This window comes from Trichoplusia ni, chromosome 1, assembly GCF_003590095.1.
Source record: "Trichoplusia ni isolate ovarian cell line Hi5 chromosome 1, tn1, whole genome shotgun sequence".
In the NCBI taxonomy this organism is placed as follows: Eukaryota; Metazoa; Arthropoda; class Insecta; order Lepidoptera; family Noctuidae; genus Trichoplusia; species Trichoplusia ni.
In genome coordinates, this window is record NC_039478.1 from 20,703,476 (window position 1) to 20,727,874 (window position 24,399).

The 24,399-nt window shown below is 33.7% G+C and overlaps 2 protein-coding genes across 2 annotated transcripts; one reads left to right on the plus strand and one right to left on the minus strand.

The window, feature by feature from the left end:
* The first annotated feature begins 1,630 nt into the window (after positions 1 to 1,630).
* LOC113497384 (macrophage mannose receptor 1-like) lies at positions 1,631 to 6,434 on the plus strand. The gene is made up of 6 exons (XM_026876960.1): positions 1,631 to 1,796; positions 2,165 to 2,275; positions 2,768 to 2,908; positions 4,063 to 4,257; positions 4,595 to 4,849; positions 5,457 to 6,434. Exons 1-6 carry the CDS (start codon positions 1,745 to 1,747, stop codon positions 5,669 to 5,671), a joined length of 969 nt encoding a protein of 322 aa, XP_026732761.1. The 5' UTR covers positions 1,631 to 1,744; the 3' UTR covers positions 5,672 to 6,434.
* Positions 6,435 to 11,926: 5,492 nt separating this feature from the next.
* LOC113498807 lies at positions 11,927 to 16,411 on the minus strand. Its single transcript, XM_026878951.1, has 2 exons — positions 15,979 to 16,411; positions 11,927 to 15,398 (listed from the first exon to the last, which is right to left on the minus strand). Exon 2 carries the CDS (start codon positions 15,389 to 15,391, stop codon positions 12,935 to 12,937), a length of 2,457 nt encoding a protein of 818 aa, XP_026734752.1. The 5' UTR covers positions 15,392 to 15,398; positions 15,979 to 16,411; the 3' UTR covers positions 11,927 to 12,934.
* Between the last annotated feature and the right edge of the window lie 7,988 nt (positions 16,412 to 24,399).

The following is a 24,399-nucleotide window of genomic DNA, read 5'->3' on the forward strand; positions in this document are numbered from 1 at the left end:
TTAGTGATGCGATAACGAATAAGTTTTCAGTTGTTTTAATGTTATTTAAAAACGTTATCATAACCCTCTACGTTAGTCTAAACATTAGGCGATTAATTCCTAACTCTCACAATTTTGGGCATATTGGGCAAATTTGGGCATTCCACTGCATTTTTTTTTGTTAGCCATCAGACCTTACAAAAAAGTTCAACAATGTTTTTAAACACGGCCACTCGGAAACAAAACTCACAGACACAAGTGTTAACCATTCTTAGTCTTGAGGCGAACTATGAGCAAAAGAGCGCCCAGTCCTCTTTCCATTTTCATCTGGGTGTAATTTACCTATAATATGTATGTATTTAGAAATATATATGTAAGTTTATCAGTTGTCTGGTTACCATAACACAAGCTCTGCTTAGCTTGGGATCAGATAACAGTGGGTGAAAAAAAAAAAATCTTTCTACTTCAAGTGTATCCCAGTCCTCTGTTAAGCAATGTCTAATTCAATTTATTATTGATTCTGTAAACTTTGGACCCTTTCAACAAATAAGATAAAATAATCAAGATCCCTACTAAGCTATTGGATTAAAAAGTTCGCGTTTCGGAGCTTAAATGTTTGGAAGAAACTTTCGATTCACGGAATGATTTAATACTGATTACTTGATCAAACTTCAGAGAGATGTATTGTTAACGTTTTTTTTTTTGAGTGAAAGTCTTTATGCAATTTATAGGATACATCGCACTACTTCTAAGATTCACAGCATAGTATTTATATTTAGTTTCGGGCAAAAGTGACTGTTTCATACGGATGGACAGACAGACATGAATCCAAAAAGCTTCCATTTTTGGCATATGTCTAAAAACACTAAAGAATCTCTCGTTTTTTTTTGCAAAAAAAAAATCCCACTCTTATTAAATCATAATTGACATTAAACAATATAAACTCAAAAAAAAGTAAACGTCTCTATTCCCATACAATGTTTTGATTCTCAACCGGTATACTTACTAATTAATTTCACTACCCTACATCATTGAATACGACACGAATATATTACGACACATCGAAAAATAGTTATTTAAGCAAGGAGGCACAATAGCTCATTAATTATACTTAACAAAAACTCATTTATAAAGCAAGTGATGGCTTTATAAATGGGTTTCCGTTAATATACATTTGAAAGCCATTGATTTTATCAATAATTGATAACACGGGTTTTAATTAGTTTGGACAGAGTTTTACAAACCTTTTTTTCCTATCAATACATAAGGACAAATAAATTGACTCGAGCTAAAGTACAACTGCTAAAGTTAATCACAGGTTAAGATACACTTGATACAGTCGATCCTTGGATGGGTGATCATCTATCTTATAGCGAGTTTGTCCGCGTTTTCGCTCTTTAAATTGTGAATCCCGGATGCCATATAATGACAAGCTCCCTTCTGATCAATAATCAAACTCAAATATTTAATGCGATAGTATGAGTGTTTATATGTCCGTGTGTACGTTTATTAGGTTGACAACTTGGATTAGCACATAGGCCACTTTGATCCGACTGAATTTAAAGAGGGTAATGGTTTTGCAACTATAATTGACATCTAGGTATGAAAACACGAGAACAGCTAGTATAGAGCATATATATCGTTTATTCTGCACTAAACTTTGAACACCATAGTTTTTAGAAACCGTATCTTTTTTCATAGTAATGTTATTGAAATTACCCGTATTTTGTAACACTAGTAGCACAACTATCAGGGGGCTCTCAAAATGAAGTGGTGTTTAAGATTGATTGTGTTAATTCTTTTTATTCGATTTATAGGTAAGTAGTTGAGTAATTAACACATATTCCACAACTTTGCAATTCTGCAGTGAATCTATTATCAAATTACTGTTAGGTGCAAACAAGGTTATGTAAGGAAAGTATTGAAAACTCGAACTTAGCCTAACTGGATCCTGCTGGACTAGCGGGATTGTCCGAAAGGGTTACCGTGACCCTGGTACACGAAGGGTAAAGCAAGGAATATGGGTGGGTTTTAGTCAGACAGAGTCTGACACTTTCTTCCGCTCAACTAAAAGATGATTTCGCATCCGAAAAAAGGCTAACTTTGATAGATAGTTTTTTTGTAACGGATATCACACATATTCTTAGACTAAATGAAATACCTGTTATTTTTCTCTTGTTCTAAGAATCCTCATTTAGATGCGACTACACGTTCAGTACAGTCGCAATGGCCTGGTTTAAACATTTTGTGATCCCCGCCACTTGGTTCGATGCCCGTTTGAGGTGCAATCTTGAAGGTAAGTTTTATTAAATGTAATTATTTCTTGAAAAACTTGTATCGTATATTATAATCCAAGCTTAAAGACTATTAGAAATGTTAATGTAATTTGGTACAGTTTGGTAACATGGTAATAATATGATCCATACTCTAATGATACTGTTTGCTTAAGCGTATTTATTGGGATCTCCCGGCCAGTTTCGAACCCAACCGGAATCTTTAATCATGAGCTGAAGCGGAGATCACACTGTTTGATTGACCCAGCCGGCATATAAGCCACTTACGGAAAATACGCTATAGTTAATCATTGTATCGTTTAAGTTGGTAAATAAGTGTTTCATGCCAAAAATAAGTTATTTTAAGCCAATTTCTACGGGTCTCGTACTTGTTAGTTTTCGGCAAAGACAGTTAATAAGAAATAGCCAGGTGGCAAACTGTGGAGTATAAGTTATAAGACTCTGTTTTACCCTTTGGGTACAGAACATTTGATTTCATTTTTACTCATTTCAAGGTGCAACTCTAGCTTCACCGACGACACCAGAAATCGATGCTGAAATGACTCACATTTTAAAGAATTTCTTCTCTGCCGAAAGTGAAATTTTTACTGGTATTCATGCGACCTTTTCTCAAGGAGACTACTATACTATTGAAGGCAAGAATTTTAAATTAATTAAATTAAATAATTAATAGATTAACAAAAAACTCATGTGTTTGTTTTTAAATGTTTTAACTCAATTCTTTATCTTCTCTGTATCCTCAGTGAAATGAAATGAAATCATTTATTCTGCAAGTAGAATATATCATACCTTTTATAAAGATATTTTTTGAGAAAGCATACCTTTCTTTACCTCCTAGCCTATCTTTTATAAATTATTATTATTGAATATTTTCCTATCCGACTACCCTGAGAAGAAATGTCAAAACAAACTCAAACAAACGCAGTCTCTTTTAAAGTCCAAAAAAAATTAAAACTGCGAGTATAAATGTATAAACTAATGCAAAGTATTTCTTTGAACTGGCCTCTTGAGTCGCTAATTCTACTCGCACTAGGCAGGTCGTATTCAAATACTCAAACATTAGTAGGTAAGTTTCAAATCATTTTGCTGAAATGCCTTGTCTATATAAATACATCGCATTTCGCTGAGCTTTCAATTACTACTATAAGCACCCTTTCAGATTACTCATATTACGCATTATGTCTATTTCTCACAAATGGTATCCTTACTAACATGCGGTGAACAGTACGACCATAATTAGAACCTGAAACCATTCTAACATCAATTTAGGGACACGACTCTGGTATAATACTTGAGTGTACAGGATTTTCTTCATGTGTTAGTTAAGTGAGAACTTTGCTGTTTTTTTTTTCTTAGACAGAGTTATTATTTGAAGATCAAAGATTGTTGTCTAAAGGAAATGGAATAGATATGTTTTTGACTAATTTTGGATCTAGCTCTGTATTAGTTTTGAGTTCGTTAGTGGTATCCTAAACAGGAGAACCAATTTGTAGATTTTTTATTTTGGAATTCGTTTGCAAAAAAATGACGTAGTAAAAGACCTTTTTCAATGCTTTATAGCTTTTTTAACCATAAACCAAAAAAATGGGTCCCTACGTCGCGGTTTCACAAACATTCAAGTCATATGCACCAAGACACCTTGTCTCAGGACAAGAATTCTTCTATCACACGAATGCTTGTCATTATGGGGATCTCTGAATTTTGGATATCCTACACGTAGGACCGAGGAAGTGTTATTCTGTACCTAAATAATAGACATCATTATTAAAATAATATCTATTTTATCCAGGTATCCCGTTAGCCGAAATCTCTGCAACTTGGGCTGAGGATGAGCCCAACAATTTGGGCAACAATGAAAGTTGTATAACATTGAATCACCATGGAGATTTAGCTGATCGTTCTTGTGAAGAAACACGCCCATACATTTGTTATAGAAAATATGAACTTGAAAAGGAAGCCAACGAATGTGGAACTGTTGATTCAGGTACGTCTGCAACTAAAGTAGGAAAATAAATTCTTGTATTTTCATATTTCTTGGTTCAGTTTGACTTAGTAGCTCTAGACTACCGATATTACATCAATATCGTATGAATTTCTCCATAATAGTTGAACCCTATGAGCTAGTTGATGCATGCATGCCAATTGCTGGCACAGGATTGCTCAGATCGGTCTGGTACTTTCCTCAAAATGCCAGACCAAAGATATACTCTGCACTCGTCTAAACACTTATAATCGCATTTTAAAATTGTCTTGACTTAAAGTCAAGACAATTTTAATTTTTTTACGATTTTATAGATACTTACAAATATATTCATTTCCAGAATATCGTTTAGACACCAGAACGAACAAATGCTACAAATTCCACACACAACCTCGTACGTTTTGGAGAGCTAACTTCGTATGCTCTGCTGAAGGCGGCCATCTTGCAATAATCAATAGCGAAACTGAAGCGAAGGTTCTAAAAGAACTGTTCGCTAAATATCCTGCAGTTAAGATGACTGGAATCTTCTGGAAAGATGTTGCTTTCATTGGCTTTGCAAATTGGGGCGAACAAGGAGAACTGAGGACCATCCATGGTAACATACGTATACAAATTGTTAAACTATTTAATATTTGAGTAAGTAAAGTATGCTTTCGAAGCGTAGCATTCCTCATACATCTGAGCTCGCTTAATTAACGAGCATCTTTGCATGTTCTACTGCTTTCATTACATTAGGCTTCTGATAATACTTGGTGCGTCTCTGTATAGCAGTTCATAAAAACTGCCTCGAGATGCTGTAATGTCTTTCATCGGCGAGAAACAAAAAGTGTTTACAAATTGTCAAACTGTTGATAAAAGAAAAACATCCAATGTTATGACAATCATCTTTACCAAAGTTCGTTTGTAAAAAACTGCTTAATAAAATCAAATTTTGAGGGATCTTAACCCAATTTACAAGATCTTTGACAGAAAATACTTAAAAACTGGTGTTGATATTTTTTTCCTATCATAAAATTGGGTGGAAGGACATAAATCTAAATTCTATTTAGATTTGATTATTTAGATAGATTTAGAATAGATTATTTCATCATCTTGAGTATTTCCTTCAAATTTACGAAAAGATCTTTTGCCAGTTTACCATGAAGACACGATATTTCTTGCACTAGCTTAAGAGAGATAGACCTTCTCGCTTTTCTTTCCAGGTCAAACGCTTTGGGAAGCGGGTTACTCCAAATTTTCTCCTGGAGAACCGAACAATGCCACAACTGGGGAATACTGTGGCGCGATATATCGTACTAGTTTATTGATCGATTTGTGGTGTAACAATGTATACGCTTTTATTTGTGAAAAAGATCCGAAATACCCCGCAGTATGCACTGCACATTTAAATGATGCGAACGTTGAGACAAAGAGTTAAGCACTAGTATCATGATATTAATAATAATTTTCGTAAGTCGTATTCATAATAACTTATATGATAATGGTTTACTCACGCGTATTTATCGGGATCGCTCGATTAGTTTCGGACCGAAGCCCTGAATCATGGGATGACGCGACTGCGGAATGGGAAGTCAGAAATCGACTCAATGAAATCTGGCTTGGTCCAAAACTAGTCGGGCGATCCCGATAAATACGGGTGAGTATAGGTAGAGTAGCAGTTAAATAAATAAGTGTACTGATTGCTTTACATTACAAGAAAAAGAAACAAGATATACATTTTTGATCTAACTATCATGAGACATTCAATTTGAACTATAACGTGCACTGTCAACAGAACATAATTCAGGAATCAATTGAAAAAAAGAGACAATTCTGTGTGTGCTCTCTCATTTTCTCAGTGACAAATAAAAAGTTCGTTACAGATTTACTTAGGGCTAATTTGATTGATATTGAAATCTTACATTTTATACCATTTCACTTATAACGATGACATTTTAATATAAAGTCAAGGTCTACTGACTGCTATACTTCGTGAAGATAGCAATAATGATGTTAAAGAGAAATTTTGTCATTATTTGTCTTCACCTGTCAACGTACGCCTATACTTTCAAAATCCTTAATTTGACTTGTTATAAAACGACTTTTAGTGATGTACACTGATTTTAATCGATAGTTTTTAGTTTTGTTCAATATTTGTCCTCAGTAATGTTTTTAGTATTACCTTGTTTATTAAGAGGAGCACTCTGGGTAAACCATGACTTATGAAATATTTTGTGTAAATTTTTCATCATTTTGTTTTTGTTTTATAAAACTTTTCTGAATTGTTTAAATAAACATTCGAAAACCATAACGAATTTCTTTCACTTTTTTCAAAAATACAATTTTTTTTTCTTTTGGAGAGCTAATTTCTTTTTCAAATTATTCAATTTTGGACATCTTTTACCGAAACACTTGAGTTAGGTGTATTATTCCAATTTATTTAAAGCTATATCATTTCGTATTTAGCTTTACAATTCAATTCTACCCAATTGTACTGAAAACCCGACTGAAATCATCGAGTGCTTGCTTAACACTTCAGTTTTGATGTCCTATCATTAGTAAACATAGCAGATAAACAATTTAATTTCTATCCACTCCCAGTCCACATTAAGTATCAGCCGACATAGAATCATATTCGTTAATTTTGTATGAGTAGGTTAGGTTAATGTCATTATTAATGAATTAGATAATTTAAATGTCAAAACAAATAAATAAATATGACTTAGAATATTAAAAGTTCGTTTATACTGCACAAGCCATAAACTTTACAACAGTCTATATTTGTTAGTTTTTATTGTTCAGATAAAGGCAAAGATACAAATCTATTATTTTTAAATAACTATTCATCCCTATTCTTCTCCCTCTTACTTTCCGCATTTTGAGAAAATAAACATATTTGATTTCATTTTATTTGAGCCACACGAGAAACATACTAGTTTTGGTCGCTTGGTTGAAAAACAAGGGTATCGATAAATAAGTATGAAACAATCACATCACTATTTCTATACGTCGTTAGAACAAAGTAATGATAAGTGACGTATACAATTTTGATGTCGATGCAACGAACCATATCGACAATAGAACGCACTGTTTTTCGATATTTCGCGCGAGTGACCGTCTCTTATGGCAAATAAACAAGTTTTTATCGATTATAATATTAAATATGTGTCAGTGTTTTTATCGATAACTGATTGGAAATTGGTAAGTACCTAGGTACCTCTAGTTTCATGATTGCTGTTTTCGTGTTTCATGATTGAGCCATATGTTTTTTTGTGTATCGAAATTGCTTTTCGCTGAATATTTTTTATATGAAAACGTTAATGGGATTTGCCGGCATTTACCCTTATGTACCTATTTGAAATTCTATCGGTTTTAGGAATAAAATTTCGTGTTTTTATTTTCGGTGTTTTTTTATGGTTTTTCATTTAATCTGGATTTTTGGGGTGATTTAGATATAAATATTTTACCTGTTTTCTGTAAAATGTTCTGTTATGATATGCAACAATTTCCACGTTCATATTATTAATAATATATGTTATGTCATTACTCACCAATAATTAAATTTCAACCTAAATCTTTAACAACTTTATCCCGTCCTCCCCTAGTATCATCGTCGTATAATTCCAGGTTAATATTTCTAGCTAGTTTATAACTGTAACCAGTATATTCGAGGTATTTAGTTCTATTTTATCATTTCAATTTGATAGTTTTCTCTTTTCTATTCTATCCTTTCTTCTCCTAGCAAGCAAACACATTTCCTTCTTTCATTCCTTCCTCTATGATATGCTCCAAAATCTCCACATAGAAATTAATAAACTTCAAAATAAATCCAAGACTAACAATTTCATTCTCACCTAAAACATTAACAACTTTATCTCTCCCCCTTCAGAGCGAAAGCCACTTTACCCAATCTCCATCTCCCTCTCACCTCTCACACTCCAGAGCCATGCTAGACATCGTATAATTCCAGTCTAATATTTCTAGCTAGTTTATTACTGTAACCTGTACATTCGCAGTATAGTCCGGCCCAGTGGACCGTTTAATGTCGTACGACACTCGCACGGTAAGCGGCCGTGACGGCGGCATCTGTTATTATGCTGTACCTAACTATATTCATGTTTAGTTTCATAGCGGAGTTCGGGTTTGGTTTGTGTTGTTGCTGAATTTAGCTTGTATAATACGCTGTTGAAGCAAAATTATCTCTTGCCATTCAATCGATAATTTCATGGGAAGACACCTGGTAATTTTTTAAGGCGTTCATGGGAACACAGTTCTAATACCTATACAGAGGCGTTGTTGAGAACTTTAATCTAAAATGTGATGTATGCACTATGCAAGAGTGATCATTCACCCACGCTCAACGGAGGGATAGACATGAGGCATCTAGAGTAGAGCAGGCACTCACTAAGGGACAGACATGAGGCATCCAGAGTACAGCAGGCGCTTACTGGATTTGCCGACGGACCTATGATACCGCCACGTTTGACAGCAAGTGGACAACACCAGGAAATAATAATATTATTAATATGGAAGCAAGGCAGGGAAAGAGTTTTTAAATCGGACCAGTAATGACTAAGATTAGCGCGTGATAGCCATTTTCTGCGAGTATTGCGCTTTTTATTTTCTATTATTTGCTCATAAAAAGTTAAACTGAGCATTAATGTTCGTACAAAACATTAAAATGTTTACTATGTGTATAACAAAACTCTTTAAGCTTAACGTTTATAATAATTACAACAGATGTTAGAGTTTGAAGTAATAAGCGTTTGGGAATAGTTTTAGAGAATATTTGAAGAACAATTTTGCGAAGATTTTTTCAAAAATTGGTCTACGATTGACGAAGAATGTGAGAAGTCTTTAACCTAACATTAGGTATTTTTAAGTAAAGGATTTACGAAACTGATAATTCTTATCATGTCATCGAGACAGGAAACAGTATTATGACAAAAGTGGTTGTAAAAAATATTGAGCTCGCGTTATGTTGGATTGCCCTATTAATCTATTGGAACATAGAAACAGAATGGACCAGGGAATGAGCCCTGGTTTATGCACTATAATATGCCCTGCGCAGCTGGCTCTAGCAAGAAGCATAACTTTAACAAGTTCTGTTTCTGTTTCTGTTTCTGTTCTGTTCCTGTTTAACAAGTTCTGTTCTGCAAAAAAACTATGATACCGCTACTTAAGACGTTTTCATCAAAATTTAAAAAGAACATCCTTAGTTCGCTGGTAGCAAGCAATATTTAAAAATTTTAAACCGCAAACTAATTTAAAAAGCAAAATAACAACTTAGAGACACATGTCAAAAACTTAATAAGCTCTTTTGAATAAATTACTTTAACATTTTACAAGAAAATGAGCATTCTCTTCTAACGTTTTAAGAAAATTTTTCTTACGTTTAAAAAGGGAATTTGATAAGTGTCAAGTGTTTCAAAGCATGAACGTTTACATAATATTGTCAACTAAGCGTAGAAGTTTGAGTATACATACAGAGTATTAAAATATATAATAAAAATAACGCGCTCCTTTTAGTCCGTTTCCGGGGTAAACGTCTTAAAATTGTGCATCGTTTGTGAATTTTCTTTTAGAAAATTTGAATTTGCCAAGTATCGTAACTTTCTGTTTTTTTTTCTGTTCAATGTGGGTTGAAAGTTTTATTTTTATTTTGTGAGAGCAAATGAGTAAAGAACAAATTTATCGACGACAAACAATAACCACTTAATCACTTTTTTGCGCTAAAACTATTTTACCCTTTTCGAATGGCGGGTTTCCTCTAGGGTGGCAGTAGAACAGACTCAATTTAAGCTTACTATACCATCTCCTTAGTAACCATTGCAAAAATGCTGACTTTTATAATTTTATTTTTTCTTTTTCGTCTTAAAAAATGGACTTCTCTTAAAAAAATGGACTAATAAGTCACAAAATACACCCCTTTGTACGGAATCTTCAGTATTGGGAGGCCGACTCGGTTTTGACCGGTTTTATTTGCTAAATGACTAATAACACTATTTTCCTAATTTCTTACAATTTATCCAATTTATCACACATTTATGAAACTAGAGAACTAATTATATCAGTCTCTTTCTAGTTTTACGAGACCACAAATTCATCTAAAACTTTCCTCAAATCGATCAACTCCTAATTGGTAAATGATGTGTAATCTATCTTACAACACTTGCTCACTCAACCTGAAAGCATCTTTATACCCAAGCAAGACGGTTTATTTTCGGCTGTCTTTTCTTTCGTCGTGGGGTCATTTTCGTGTTTCTAGGCAAAAAAAGTTAAAGCTACTAGTTTTAATTTGAGTAACACGTTCTACGCTAACTTATTTCACAGGCTTAGGGCTTTCGTAAAGCAATTTACTGGAACAAGTATTAACTTAGTCGATAAATAGTAATTGTTGTTCTTTTCTTCAAACGTGAGTAAAAACTTCTTTTATATTTTATTTAATCGTAGAAGAATGGTTTAGGCATAAGAAAATAGTAAATAAGTGGTCACTGTGGTATGGATAGTTGGTTAGTAAGGAAAAGAGGTTGTCTTTCTTTTCGTATTGTTGATGTACCTGTTGTCAGAGACTGTGTCGCGGGTTCAATCCTCGCGGAGGACCATTCACGAATGCTTGCTATGAGTCTGTGTATCTTTATGCGCGACGTAAAGATTCCTTACGCGAGAGTCGTGTTTTATTCATAAACTAATATTCAAGCGTTAAGGAATTTAATAACACGTTGCGCATGTCTGGAGCCCTTCAAAATAAATCCAAGCCTTCTGATAAATATCACTTATTTGAACTGAGGAGCTCGTAGCTAAGCTACAATTGCACAAGTTGAGTTAAGCTACGCTCGATACGGCCTGTCCAAAAATGGGTGATATTGTGAGGCCCAGAGCTGTGTTTATAGTTCGACTCTTTGGCAGTCGTTACTGCTATTCAGGAAAACCTGGCAACCAGTCTTAGGTATCATGTTACCAAGCTGCAGACCTTGGTTAGCCGACTCCAAGATATTTTTAAAAGGCTAGGCTGAAGATTATTATTAAAACACAGATCTTACAAAATACCATAATATACGAAATCAATTTTATGTAGTCTGTTACAATTAATTACATATATTGTGCCCAAGGCTACGCAACTAAAGCCTTCTCTATACGGTGAGACGAAAGTAATCTTCAGAGAATATTGATAACATGGATAGCCGAAAGGGATAGGTCTCCATGCTAACGACCACTGTGGGCCATATGTTACAGGTTCGATACCTGCGTGGATCTTTTTTTGAGGTGTTTTGACTTTTATTTTATTTGTAATTTTTTTACGAGATTGTTTTCAGAGTTTTCTATCTTAAGGTTAATTATGGAACCAAATTACTGAGGCACCGCTGTTTGTCCGTCTATGCGGTCTAGGTTGAAGATGGCCCACCATAAAATAATTTTATCAACCCATCTAAAAATCTCTCTATTTCTATGGAATCCTCAGAGATCTTTAAAAATTTTAAAACTTTGAGACCAAAAGTGGTCATACATCCGAGCCTAACGTCGCATCGTGTACAGACATCTTATATCAGGAAATAATCAACGTTTTCTGGAAGGCATGTTATTACAGAAATTCTTATTTGGACAATATTTGGAGATGCGTAATTATTGCGAATATTAGTTGACATGTAAGGAATTTCTTAGTAAAATTGTCTGATGAAATATGAACATAAGGTAGATCGGGGCAACATCGAACGCGATTTTGATGAGATGAGGTATATTTGTTTTAAGCATCTATATGAACCCGAAACACATAATGTAGCAGCAAACTATAGAACTTTCAATAGAACCAACAGATTGTACTTTACTTTACACCAGGCAAAGAATCATTATTCTTATATATTAATATAAATATTAATAAAAATATACACATAAACGAAAATAATGAAAACGGGTAAAGATCGTAATGTAGGGGGGAAGACCGACAATTGGGGGTACTTTTTTAAATTTTTGTTTTAGGTCACTGGATTCACTCACAAATTGTGTAAAGAATGTAAAAGTATACATGTTTCTTCATCAAAGTACTTTAAAGTAAGAAGAAGTATGAAATATTGTAAAATAATGAATTTTATATTCCGGTCTTACCCCACTTCTACCAAATTCAGACAGGGGTTCCCAACTGTTTTAATATCATAATAGCTGTGTAAGTAAATGTTGACGTAGTAGTAATCATAACTAGGACATGAATGGAAACAAAATTTGCCAATAGGTACAAATTATATTTATAATAATCAAACAATAATTGCACAATACACTTACAGAAAAATACAACATTTCAAAAATATTATAAAAGGCTCATGTTAATAACGTAACAATCAAAAGGAACAAGCAAACCGTTTTATTTGGTAAATATTAAAAATAAAAACAATGTTAAAGAACTAAAAATGTTATACTTAAATCAGTCTTATTTTGAACACACCATGAAACCAGTTATTCATTGTTTTATCAAAAATTATAACGAGATTTTTCATAGCTTAGTACTCATTTAGCATCTTATAATAACCGCTACGGGTAGGATAACAATCAATATAAAAAAATTAAAAAAAAAAACAAACAAATTACAAAAAACTTAGAAATTTGAATTTTGCGGTCTACCCTTGAGCTACCACCTTAAATTGGCACAATCATTTTTGTGCAAGTTTACAATAATAATTAAAAATAAGTAATAATATAACTATAATCACTATTGTATGTTAAAATTATTGAAATTGATGTCAAATATAATTTGACCCCGCCTTAAAATCTGTGGCTCTGGCAATATTGACACTATGTCATCACTATGTTTTATGGTACAAATGTCGTCAATTATTGGGTAAGTGAATACTGTTCCTTTGTTATATTTACTATCCTTAACTTTACGTAAAAACTTGACGGTAGGTATCGTCTTGTCAATCGATAATACTCTGCCAACAAAATGTTTTAAGCTTTTTTTTGTGGCGAAACGGGCTACTATCCAGTCATTTTCTTTTAATTCATCCTGTTTAGTAAAATATGCAATATCATGTAGTCCCATTGACTCATTGGGCTCATCATTTTCTTTGTCTATTTCTTGGTTTAAAAGTTCAGCTATATATTCTTCATAATCTATTTCGTCTGAATCAGCTAATTCAAATAAAGAAGATATGCTCGAATCACTGTCACTGTCACAGAGTTTCCCTTTTTGTCTATTATTTTCTTTAGTATCAGCTTCAATTTTTCTTTTCTTAATTTTCTTTAATTTATTGTCAGTTTGTTCCTTCTTATTTCTTTTATTATTTATTTTAGGATTAGCAACGGTTTCATCTTGTTTTTCGTTTACCACTTTATTTTTTTTCTTTTCTTTGGTATTTTTTAGTTTTGTCGTTATTTGTGTATTATAGTTTTCTAAACATTTCTGTGTAATAATTTCAGCACCAAGACCTACACGCTTTCTCTTGGTCTTATTGTTTTCGGGTCTAGTCTGTCGTATTCTTTCTAAAAGTAAATTTTCAAACGTGTGTTCATAATCAACTGGTTTTTTCAAATTATGTGGTGTTTGTAGACATTCTGGCAGGTCACAACTATTTGAAGCAACAAAAGTAGTGTTTTCTTTACCGTTTTTGGAAAGTCTGGTCAAAGAATGGACATTTGAAGTACCAGGTTTAATCATTATGTCAGAGAGTATAATTATTTTATTGGGCATATTTTTTGTTAACACTTCGGGCTCTTTAGTAACAGTTTCTTCCTCTTGATAGCTTTCCGGTATATAATCACTATGTATAAATAAGCAGTTATTCATTGTATTAGCAGATAGCGTGTCATTTGGTATAGACATGTGTGGTATAACAGTTTGATGTAAATACAAATTGATAGCATAAACACATAAGTTATTAAGGCTCTGGACAGTGTTAGTCGTCATATTTACATGATGAGACGCACAACTTTCGTTTTCAGATTTGCTTTTAAGCCATCTGCTATAAGATCTGGGATCATACTTTTCAACAGGAATCGTATTGCGATTGAAAGGAATAATTCCTGCCTTCTTAAAACCATTACGTATAATTTCGGGATTAATTTCGTGCCATATTTTTGCAAACAGTTTTGAAAATTCTTTTTTGGGTAATTTAACACCCACATTATGTCGTTGCCATTCTACCAACTTAGCATCCCATCGTGTTTTAAATGATTTGAAGACGCAGACGTCAAGGGGTTGTAGTAAATGTGAAGTGTGAGGTGGCAATTTTAAAATAGTAACACCATTACGGGTAGCTAATTCTACGACAGAAATATCGACATGGCTTCCGTGGCCATCATAAATCAGTAATACAGGTCTTTCGTCTCCAAGATTGGGAATGAAGACTTTTTCCATGTAATTACGGAATATGTCCGTCTCCATCCAACCTTTTTTACTAGCAGCATATGCTAATTCAAAACCGTATTCATTTTTTACGTCCGCTATCCACTGATTCCAAACGTATTTACCTTTAAAAACAATAAGTGGCGTTAACTTTACTCCATTAGCATTAACTGCAGTCAACACTGTTATATTCTCTTTTCCTGTGCCAAATGTAGTGCGTGATGAAGCTTTTCCGATTTTGCCAACTACCTTAGTCTTTGATGGATCAAGAGACACCGATGTTTCATCTAGGTTCCATACTTGGCTAGGTCTGTTTACTAAATCAAGGTCCAGCAATACCTTTTCTAGTAAATTAAAATATTCTTCAATAATAAATGGATCCGTCATTTGTCGTCGGACATGCTCTATAGGCTGTGGTTTTTTTATAGAAAGGCCATGGCGCTTGCGGAAATTATACAGCCAGTCCGATCCCGGCCTCCCATTCCTAAACGGTGTAGCGATTTCATTCAGTTTGATAAATTCTTCGACGAGGTTTATTATTTCGACCCTGGAGAGACCAAAACCCCATTTTTCCAGTATTATTAGAGCATTGGCTAATCTGACTTCTATTTCGTCAGGAATGGCGGTTGGTCTACCCAGGGTTTGGCTTTTTATTCTAGTTTTACCCTTAATCCTGTCATTGAGTGTCGATACTGGTATTCTGTAATGTTTTGCAGCAGCATATTGGCTTTTTTCTCCTTTTGCTATACTTTCTAAGGCAGCATTTAAATCTTCCTGAGTGTAAGTAGTGGCGCGAAGCGATTTTCTATAATATTTTCGTGGCATGATTAATCTGTAACCAATATTTAAATTTAAACCCAAAGTCAACTAAATGTATGTCAATTAAACTATTGAGTAAAAAAACAAATATGAAATTCCGGATATTTTAAAGAATAGAGCATATTTAGGAGTTTGTCATGTTCACTTGTCACTTGTGTTTGTCACTTTCCCAAACGAACATAATCATTCATCATCATCATCATCATCTTAAAAAAAAAAAAACTCCATTGCACACAAAACGACTATTCTATGAACCTAATTAGGTACTTCTTAAAATATCCATAGTCCTTTTAATTACAAAAACAGAAATAACCTCAATAATATTAATGTTTTATCATTTTAATTTATTATGACAAACTTAAACCGATATAATTTGACCCAGGTTGAGAACCCCTGTCTATTATAATGAGATTTTGAAACGGGGCAAGATCGAATGAATAGTATTCCGAACTTACCTCTTATCAAAACGATTGGTAAAGATCGAAAATACAAAAATATCCGAAATGGCATTATTTATGAACTATCTACTGCTTTGTCATCACTAATAACGTAATAATAAACAATTACAAGTATAAAACTTATAAATATCTCACCTGAGAGGAAAGTTATAGATGATGGGTAAAGATCGAAAATCTTCAAAACTTCGTCGAAAATGACAGTTGGCAAAAAATGCATTTCACACACAACTACACGGTTAGAACGCTCGAGGCAGACTGAGGTGGGGGACGGCTTGAGTTGTCCTTCACCGCTGGGTTGCCATAAGTAAAATTATTTGCCTAAATCTCAGGTAAATGAGAATTTTCGTACTTTACCCTTTTACGATGTTACCCCGACGTACCTTAATATTAATTAAGAAGAAGGAATATTGTTTTTTACTGCGACATTTTTGGGTTCCTAGACAATAACTTAAAAACTGTCTTCAGGCTGTGTCATGTGAACTGTGATAGCTACATGGTTGAAGTTTTATGTTTGTTCCAACTAAGCCTGTTGACAGAATTGTTTTGAAAAACTAGATTACATAGTAGGTGTCCTACGGGTTTTATGGCCATCGTATGTAATTATCATCACTAAAACTCAGTGTGCATTGCGTGTCGTCGGTTCGATCTCCGTATATGATATCCACGAATTATTTTTTTGATCTGGGCGTGTTTGTGCATTTCTTGAATGTTTGTGAAATCCCCCGGGACACAAAGATTTAATTAATTAGTGTGGGAGTTTTAAGTATTAAATAAATAGCAAAATAATAAACGCGACGTATTTGTGACCTTGAAAATTTCAAAACGAAGTGATAAATTTTCCGATCCTCAAATATAACATTCTCCGAAAATATTTACAGAGAAATTCCCTCAGAAATATTAATGAAGTAATAACAATAGCAACGCTTTCGTTATTAAGAAACATATTTCCTATGGGATAAGAAGATATTACTGATTTGATATCTTATTTTCTTCGGAGCATAAATTTCTTTTATTATGAGGAAAGTCAAGGTCAAAAAACAAAATAAGGTTCTATTATAATAAAGGTAATGTAATTAAGAGAGTGTGGTTTTCAAATATATTATCATCATTTCGTCACACGAGAGTTTTGTTCACAAGATAAAAGAAAAAAATTGTCAAATATTTTTGGGAAATCAGTCAGGCTAAACAGATTTTTTTTTGTCAAATACCATATTGTTAGGTAGGGAATGAAATATACTTCTTGGTAATGGTGATCACGCGATTTTTGTTTGACTCATAAAGATTGACGGCCTTGGTGACCCTTAACGTCTAATAAGCCTTAACGTAAGTCCACTCTTCAACTTTGAATCGCTTCAGTAACTCAGGCATTATTTCATTTAAAATTTATAACCTTGGTTTAACATAACTTGCAATCTTCACAAACTCCTTCGGCGTACCAACCTTAGTATATTTTAAACATTTTTCAAACTCTATTTTTTGTTGGATTGACAAAGTTAAGAAAACATTTTAAGTAGAAGTAACAACATCCATTATCTTAACGTCAGAAAAATACTCTTAAAACTTGAAGAAGTATTTAAGATAGATTAGACAAGAGAACGGCTAAGTCTGGAGATATAATCCAGATGAAAGTTTAACTACAGAATGTACTATGGGTCCTTGAAGGGGGAATGTCACCTCGTCAAACTCAAAAGACTCATCGAGAGTTCCATCAATGTGTATGACAAGCGTTTGTGTGATCCACCAAAGCTTGTTCTAAGTTTTTTTTTATCTTGAGCCTGTACCTTGATTGTTTGCAAAAGAAATTCCTTAGACGTCATGTAAAGCGTCCCCTCACTTCCAAAAATGCAACAAAGGTTATTTTTTCAAGTAAACTAGAATTTAAAATAAAAAATCTGTTTACAGGAACTGAAAGCCGAATTCCGTGGAATAACAAACGTTACATAAACTTTGATGCTAGTTTGCCTCTTTATTTTTGGCCTAATACGTCTAATTGAGTTTAAAAGTAAAACTTTGCATAGCCAATAAAATTTCGTACATTGCCAAGTTAGTATTTACATCCATTTTTTTATATAACCTTAAGTATAAGAATAGTTCATGTCTCCCAAATACTTCCAAAATTTCATTTCCTCAGCCTCCTAGAACCAGATTAAATCAAGCGTTCAAATTACCACGCTACCGTCCATCTACTCGCTTCCACCGTGCCCTTTGCACTTTTGCGCCTTTGCCCAGCAGTCACTGCCCTGCCACTAACATGACCCTCCCAATCCAATTATATTCTTAAAACTGTACAATAACACATTTCATTATTCTCTTGTAATTGTAATATACACCTACACTTGTCGAAATACCAACGCACCGTTTGAACAGACATGACATCTGTCACATACCTGCGTCAGATCAACGTAGAGAAAGTTATTGCTTATTTTGTCTTTTAGGTTTTAGAACAGTAGGCAAATAGGCACGCCACCACACATCGCTTGACATCGTAATAACCAAGATTTATTTACAATTTAAAACTGTAGAGCCAAGCGAAAGTCGACCTTATACTATAAAGGTAGAGTCCATAGCATTTTGATAACAACTTTCTCGTCTGATGAATTCATTTGCCAGACGTGGATCATGACAAGAATAAATTTGCGGTCAACAAAACGCAGCGTGAACTTTATTATAACGGTATAGAATTCGAATTCGATTGGCACAGTCTTAATAAGCGGTAAAAAAACGGTATACTTGTAATCACCAATGCTTAGTATCAGGCAGAAGTTTGTGAAAGTAAAAACGACCGATTTCATAGACATTAAGAAACGGGTCACGATTGTTTTACGATCCCATAAATGTATTGATTATGAAATGAAAGTGAAAACGTGATATTAACATAACATTTCCCTTTTGGACCTGTTAAGGAAGATTATAATAAAATTAATTAAAGTCGTGTGTTAATTGATGCAGTTTTCTTTGGTTGTGATGAGAATTGCAAGTGGAAATTAGGTAAGGTTCGGTTATACAAGGTGTTCGCAAAACGGATATAATACAGGCGGTTTGCAAAGCGTATTTATAATATTAAATGATTCATATTCTGTTCATGCAAAAAAAAGTTTGTCTTTTCGCAAAAATTGGTCGGATGATGTCAATTTTTGAAAGTTTTTGTTCGCGAATTATTTTTTGAAACATCCTGTTATTTTGGGATTAAACAGGACCAACCTCCCTGAACATTAATAACCTAACAGTCAAATCACTAAACTGGTTTTGGGGGAAACTACTCCTAGACATTTTTCGTTTAAGAATTTCCAATAAATAAATAATAATAATTAAATAAGATGTTCCCTTTTATTCAATACTAGTTGTTGCCCGCGACGTAGTCCGCGTGGTTAGAGGATATAAGTTATGATTTATACCTGCCCTAGTTTTTCCACATTTTCCATTGTATTTTCGCTCCTATTAGTCGCAGCGTGATAGTATATAGCCTAAAACCTTCCTCTATGAATGGTCTATTCCACAAAAAATATTTTTTTAATTTGAACCGTAGTAGTTCCTGAGATTAGCGCGTTCAAACAAACAAACTCTTCAGCTTTATATATTAGTATAGATTCAAAGTCACTGTCGACATTTTAAAAGAACATAAATCGATTCTTTGAGAACTAATCGTTTTTCCTGAACAGTGATGGATATAAATCGCGTTCGTGACCGACAAGAATGAACGATGTTGAAAAGTGAATGAATGACAAGTCTTCAAGCTTGAACGATTCCAGAAGTCAATTTAGGTATAGGTTGAGTTTTTTTTGTTAGTTGTGACTTGGAGCTCTACGTATTTAAGTAATATTGCAGGAACCAGGTCTTGCCCGCGGGTCCGCCTGCTATAAATCAAAAATGATCCCGAGGGAAAATAAAATCGAGATAAAAACTATGATAATTGTTAATCCATGTTATAAAATATCAGTGTACCAAGTTTCGTCTAAATCTGTTTGGTGATTTTATATGAAAGAGGAACAAACATACATACAAACTTTCACATTTATAATATTAGTAGGATTGTGGGAGCGTGATAGATAACACAGCGTAAAGCGACGTGTCTTTTCCACAACGGCTATAACATTACTTAACACGCGGCGGTATTAAGTCTGAATCCATTTCATTATAACCATTCAGGCTCAGTCAACTCTGTTTTTTTTTAAAGTATTTCAATGAAAATGTAAGTTATTATATTCATCGTCTTGGAGTAATCCTTTCGTTAGCCTCTAAAAGAAAGTGATAGTTAATGCTTGATGAGTGCAAAAACAGACTGTGTAGATGATAAATTGCCATCATGAGGTATTTATATACCTAGAAACGTTACTCGTATGAGGCTTTCTTACCCATGAAAACCCATGATGAAACTTGAACCAATAATATTTTCACTAACACTGAAAATTTCCTTATCATAAACTGTCTCACTAAGTAAGAATATTTGACAGACGTCCTAACTTCTAATTACCCGTAACGAATAACAACGATGTATTAATAACAAACCGGGAACAACAATTTAACGTGCCATTCGAAACACGACGGAACTCGTTACGACATAATATTATATGATCACCCATACCTCGAGATAAAATAGTAGTTCTAAAACGAAACACATCGATTAAACTAAAAGCAATTCGAGAAAAATAAAAGTAACATTCTTAACTGGATATAAATTAAATGTACATCTAAATGAAAAATGGCGAACATTCGAAGTACGAAAGATAGCAACCGTTATTAATGAAACAACATCAACTGCGCGTGAGCTAAAAGCCGGACTTGCCATTGTAAGAGCAGGATGCAGCTATGCGCAGTATATAGTGCTATCTCCCTTTTACAACCTCCCGGTTTTAATAGCTGATAGTAAGCCAGGTTCGAATGTAATTGTTCACACTCATTTATCATTGAAGCAAAACTCATTACAGAGAAAATTAAAGAGAGAAATTTAATACATTATTGCAATCGTGTAAACTTTGTACCTAATTGCCTAAGTTTTCCAATATTAAATGCTAGTGCTAAAATATCGGATAAATGTTCTAGAAGACGATTTTGTTGTATTTATTTTCGATGTCTCTGTCTAGCAATGGGTCGTACGTAGGATGGTGTTATAGTATACTATCATGTGTCCAAATTAGTGATAGCCCAGTTGTATGAACCTTGGACTGCCAATTCAAAATATAGATTCACTTACCGACATTTCTCAATGTGGTCTATAAATTATTTGTAATACCAGATTAACCCTTACTTGCTTAAAAACGTTAAAGTTATTCGCCATCCCATCACTTATTTTTTTATATGAATCGCAGTTTAGTAACAAATTGTCATTGTAATTATTCCAAAAGGTTTTCTTTAAAACTTGGTCATAGTTTAATGAGAGCACTCAAAAACTTTAAAACAACTATTCAGAATATGAATGGTGTCAAGTTTTACTGAGCATTTTTAGTGCTTAGTAAAACTTTAAGTGCTCAATAAATTACTAGAATTTCAATCGTCTTAGATATTGACTGTTTTTGTTAAATGCTTGCGATAATTTCAGCCTTCTGAATATTTTTATGTTACATACAGTACAAAGTCTAAAGTCTGCTCTAAACATTTTTATTATTTTCAGTGTGTGTATCCAATGTTGGAAAACCATATTAAAAACTATTTTTTTCTAAATGAATGTCTCGAACCAGGATATTCAGTGTCAGCATTATAAGTATATGTTCCAACAAAAATTGAAAGGAAAGTTCTTAAACCCGTTTTACTAAATTATGCTCGAGAAAGTAAAGTTCGGTGTGAATTTTTATTACATCTTAAATTTTATGTTGTACCTTTGCCTTTCTTTAATCTTATAATTATATGATGCGTCGTCTCTGGAGGATGGTATTGCGACCTCATTGTTATTTCTGCATGAAGATAATCTCAAATGTCTTGAAGACGCATAAACTTGGCATTAAAAATATTTTGACACACAATAGTACAAGTTTGGACATTATATTTCACTGGTTATTGTTCAGTTTAAATCAACCTTTGTTATGAACGACTGAAATCGTAGAAATATGTAGGTACTTAAATGATGCAAAGGCTTACTCGCGCGTATTTATCGGGATTGTCCGACTAGTTTCAAGGTGGTGAACCCGCCGCGTCAGCTCATAATTAAGGACTTCGGTCAGTTCGAAATTATTCTCGAAATCAAAATAAATACGCGTGAGTAAACCGTTGTATTATCTAATATATAAAATTCCCGTGTCACGATGTTAGTTACCGTAGGTACTCCTCCGAAACGGCTCGAGTGATTTTTATGAAATTTTGTATACATGTTGGGTAGGACTGAGAATAGAACAACATCTATTTTTCATACCCCTAAGTGAAGGGTAGATCACACTAAAAAAAAATATTTTATTTTTTGGACGAATCTTTTTGATTTTATTTTTTTATAATGTGGCACTGAAACATACATACAATTCTAATTTTTACTTTTCTGTCACCAACACCAATTATTTAATAGCCATTTTAGTAATTTAATCATTTTTCGTCTCGATCGATAATTGATTAATTACAGTGTTTTTAGGTGTACTTCGATTAAAAACTATCTGTTTTTAGGAAAATGAACATTTATTTTCATTATTAAAGTTTATTCCTGATATTTGCGTAGTGTTACCAATCTTAACATTCTTAAAATTTGCCACGCCTTTACTGATGAGTTAAATGCCTCACTATACCAAAGACTGAAGCCGGTCTCCCGTTTTACTCACACAATAAGACTCCTCTCACTCCCAACACAGTTTTCGGCCATCATTATTATTTGTGTATTTTTCACGATTAGTTCAGATCCATCAGATCAATGATTTTTTGCAATTATTGTGTCAATTTTTTTCGCTATTATCCTGGCCGTAACTATAACTATAACATTTCCCATCATTAGTAATTTCATTATTCCTATTTAAATGTGAGTTATAAGCAATGCCAAAAAAAATGCAAAGGCGTAGTACCGTAGTAGGCGTTGAGCCATAGTACAAGTAGATCCAGAAGTATTATAGATAGAAGATCCCAAAGAACCGAAGAACAAGTCCAGCAACAAAATGCTGAAGAGCGTGTGAGCATGCCGCAATTGCGTCAAGAACAATCAGAAGATACACGAGCTGAGCCCAATGAAGTTATACCTTAGAACAACGACAATCACATCGTTCATGCGTCCAGCATTCCAGTATGAGCCCGATATTGAATATTATGCTCATTCAAAAGTGGTAATTGGTGCTTTGGATGGGGAATGTCCACATTGTCATGCTCTCAAATTAGAAAATTGCGCCACCTGGAATGTGTTGCGCGTCAGAAAAAGTGCGGCTACTTGAAATTGAAACACCACCTGAACCATTGAATGGTTTACTTATCGGCACGGGTCCAGATTGTAACGTAAATTCCTGAAGTCAATTCGAACATTCAATTCATGCTTTCAAATGACATCGTTTAGAGCAACAGAAATAGTTCAAAATACTAATGCTAATGGTCAACAATATAATTCTGCATTCAAAATCAGAGGTCAAGTTTATCATAAAATGGGTAGCAATGAGCCCACATTGCTACCCATGCCAAACGAACCACATACTTTTTACAAATTTTTCTACTGCCAATCGTGTGTAGGCACGTTGTGACTATAATCAACTTGATTCGTTTTCGCATGGTCAGCGACTTGGACGCTCTATTGATCGAGCACAATGAATTGTTTAAAATATTCAAATCACACATGCACAAATTACAAAGCAATAATCACGCTATTATAATTGCCATTAATCCTCATAAAACACCAGCTGGAGGACATATTGATGCACCTGTTGTTAAAGACGTTGCTGGAATCATAGTTGGCGATCGTACAGGTACACGAGAAGTTGTGATTCGTAGAAGAAATAATAATCTTCACTTCATTGCTGATACACATCGTTCATATGATGCTCTCCAATATCCGTTATATTAATATTCCATATTCTGGAAGGGGCAAGACGAATATTGCATTTAATGACTATTTGTGGCTTAGATTTGAGTACACCACGTTTTTCACACGGGCAATTGTACGTAGCATGGTTTGTGCTCGCTCAAGATGGGTTAACAAAAAATATTGTTCACGCTGTAGCATTGAAAGATTATTATTGTTTGTTAGTGTTACTGTCATAATTAATATGTGATTATGTAATTAAAAAGAATACAATATCTTGAAAATAATACTGTTTGGCGTTTGTTATTCTTATATTCCCTTATAGTTCATAGCGCTCCATGCCCATTTCACGCATATACCACGTACTTACAAACTATTATTAAGTAAGTTACTTTTTGTCAACACTAGAATTTATCTAGAAACTAGAAATAATTTATGAGGCAATACAACGTTTGCTGGGTCAGCTAGTTTAATAATAAATTATTCTCACGATAGTTATAAAAATAATGGTACTTGAATAAGTGGCCCATATTTTAGCGTAAGAACCTACCATTATCTTACAAAACAAAATGCTTAACCCAATAAATGGGTTGGTTTTCATATGTCTACAACTACAATAGTTTTGTATTGTATTCATCCATCTT

Excerpts from the sequence above, each read along its gene's own strand:
- LOC113497384 (XM_026876960.1), top strand. The coding sequence starts at position 1,745 with ATGAAGTGGTGTTTAAGATTGATTGTGTTAATTCTTTTTATTCGATTT. Across the intron at positions 1,797-2,164 it reads TCTTTTTATTCGATTTATAG|AATCCTCATTTAGATGCGAC; the intron begins GTAAGTAGTTGA and ends TCTTGTTCTAAG. Across the intron at positions 4,850-5,456 it reads AGAACTGAGGACCATCCATG|GTCAAACGCTTTGGGAAGCG; the intron begins GTAACATACGTA and ends TTTTCTTTCCAG.
- LOC113498807 (XM_026878951.1), bottom strand. The coding sequence starts at position 15,391 with ATGCCACGAAAATATTATAGAAAATCGCTTCGCGCCACTACTTACACT.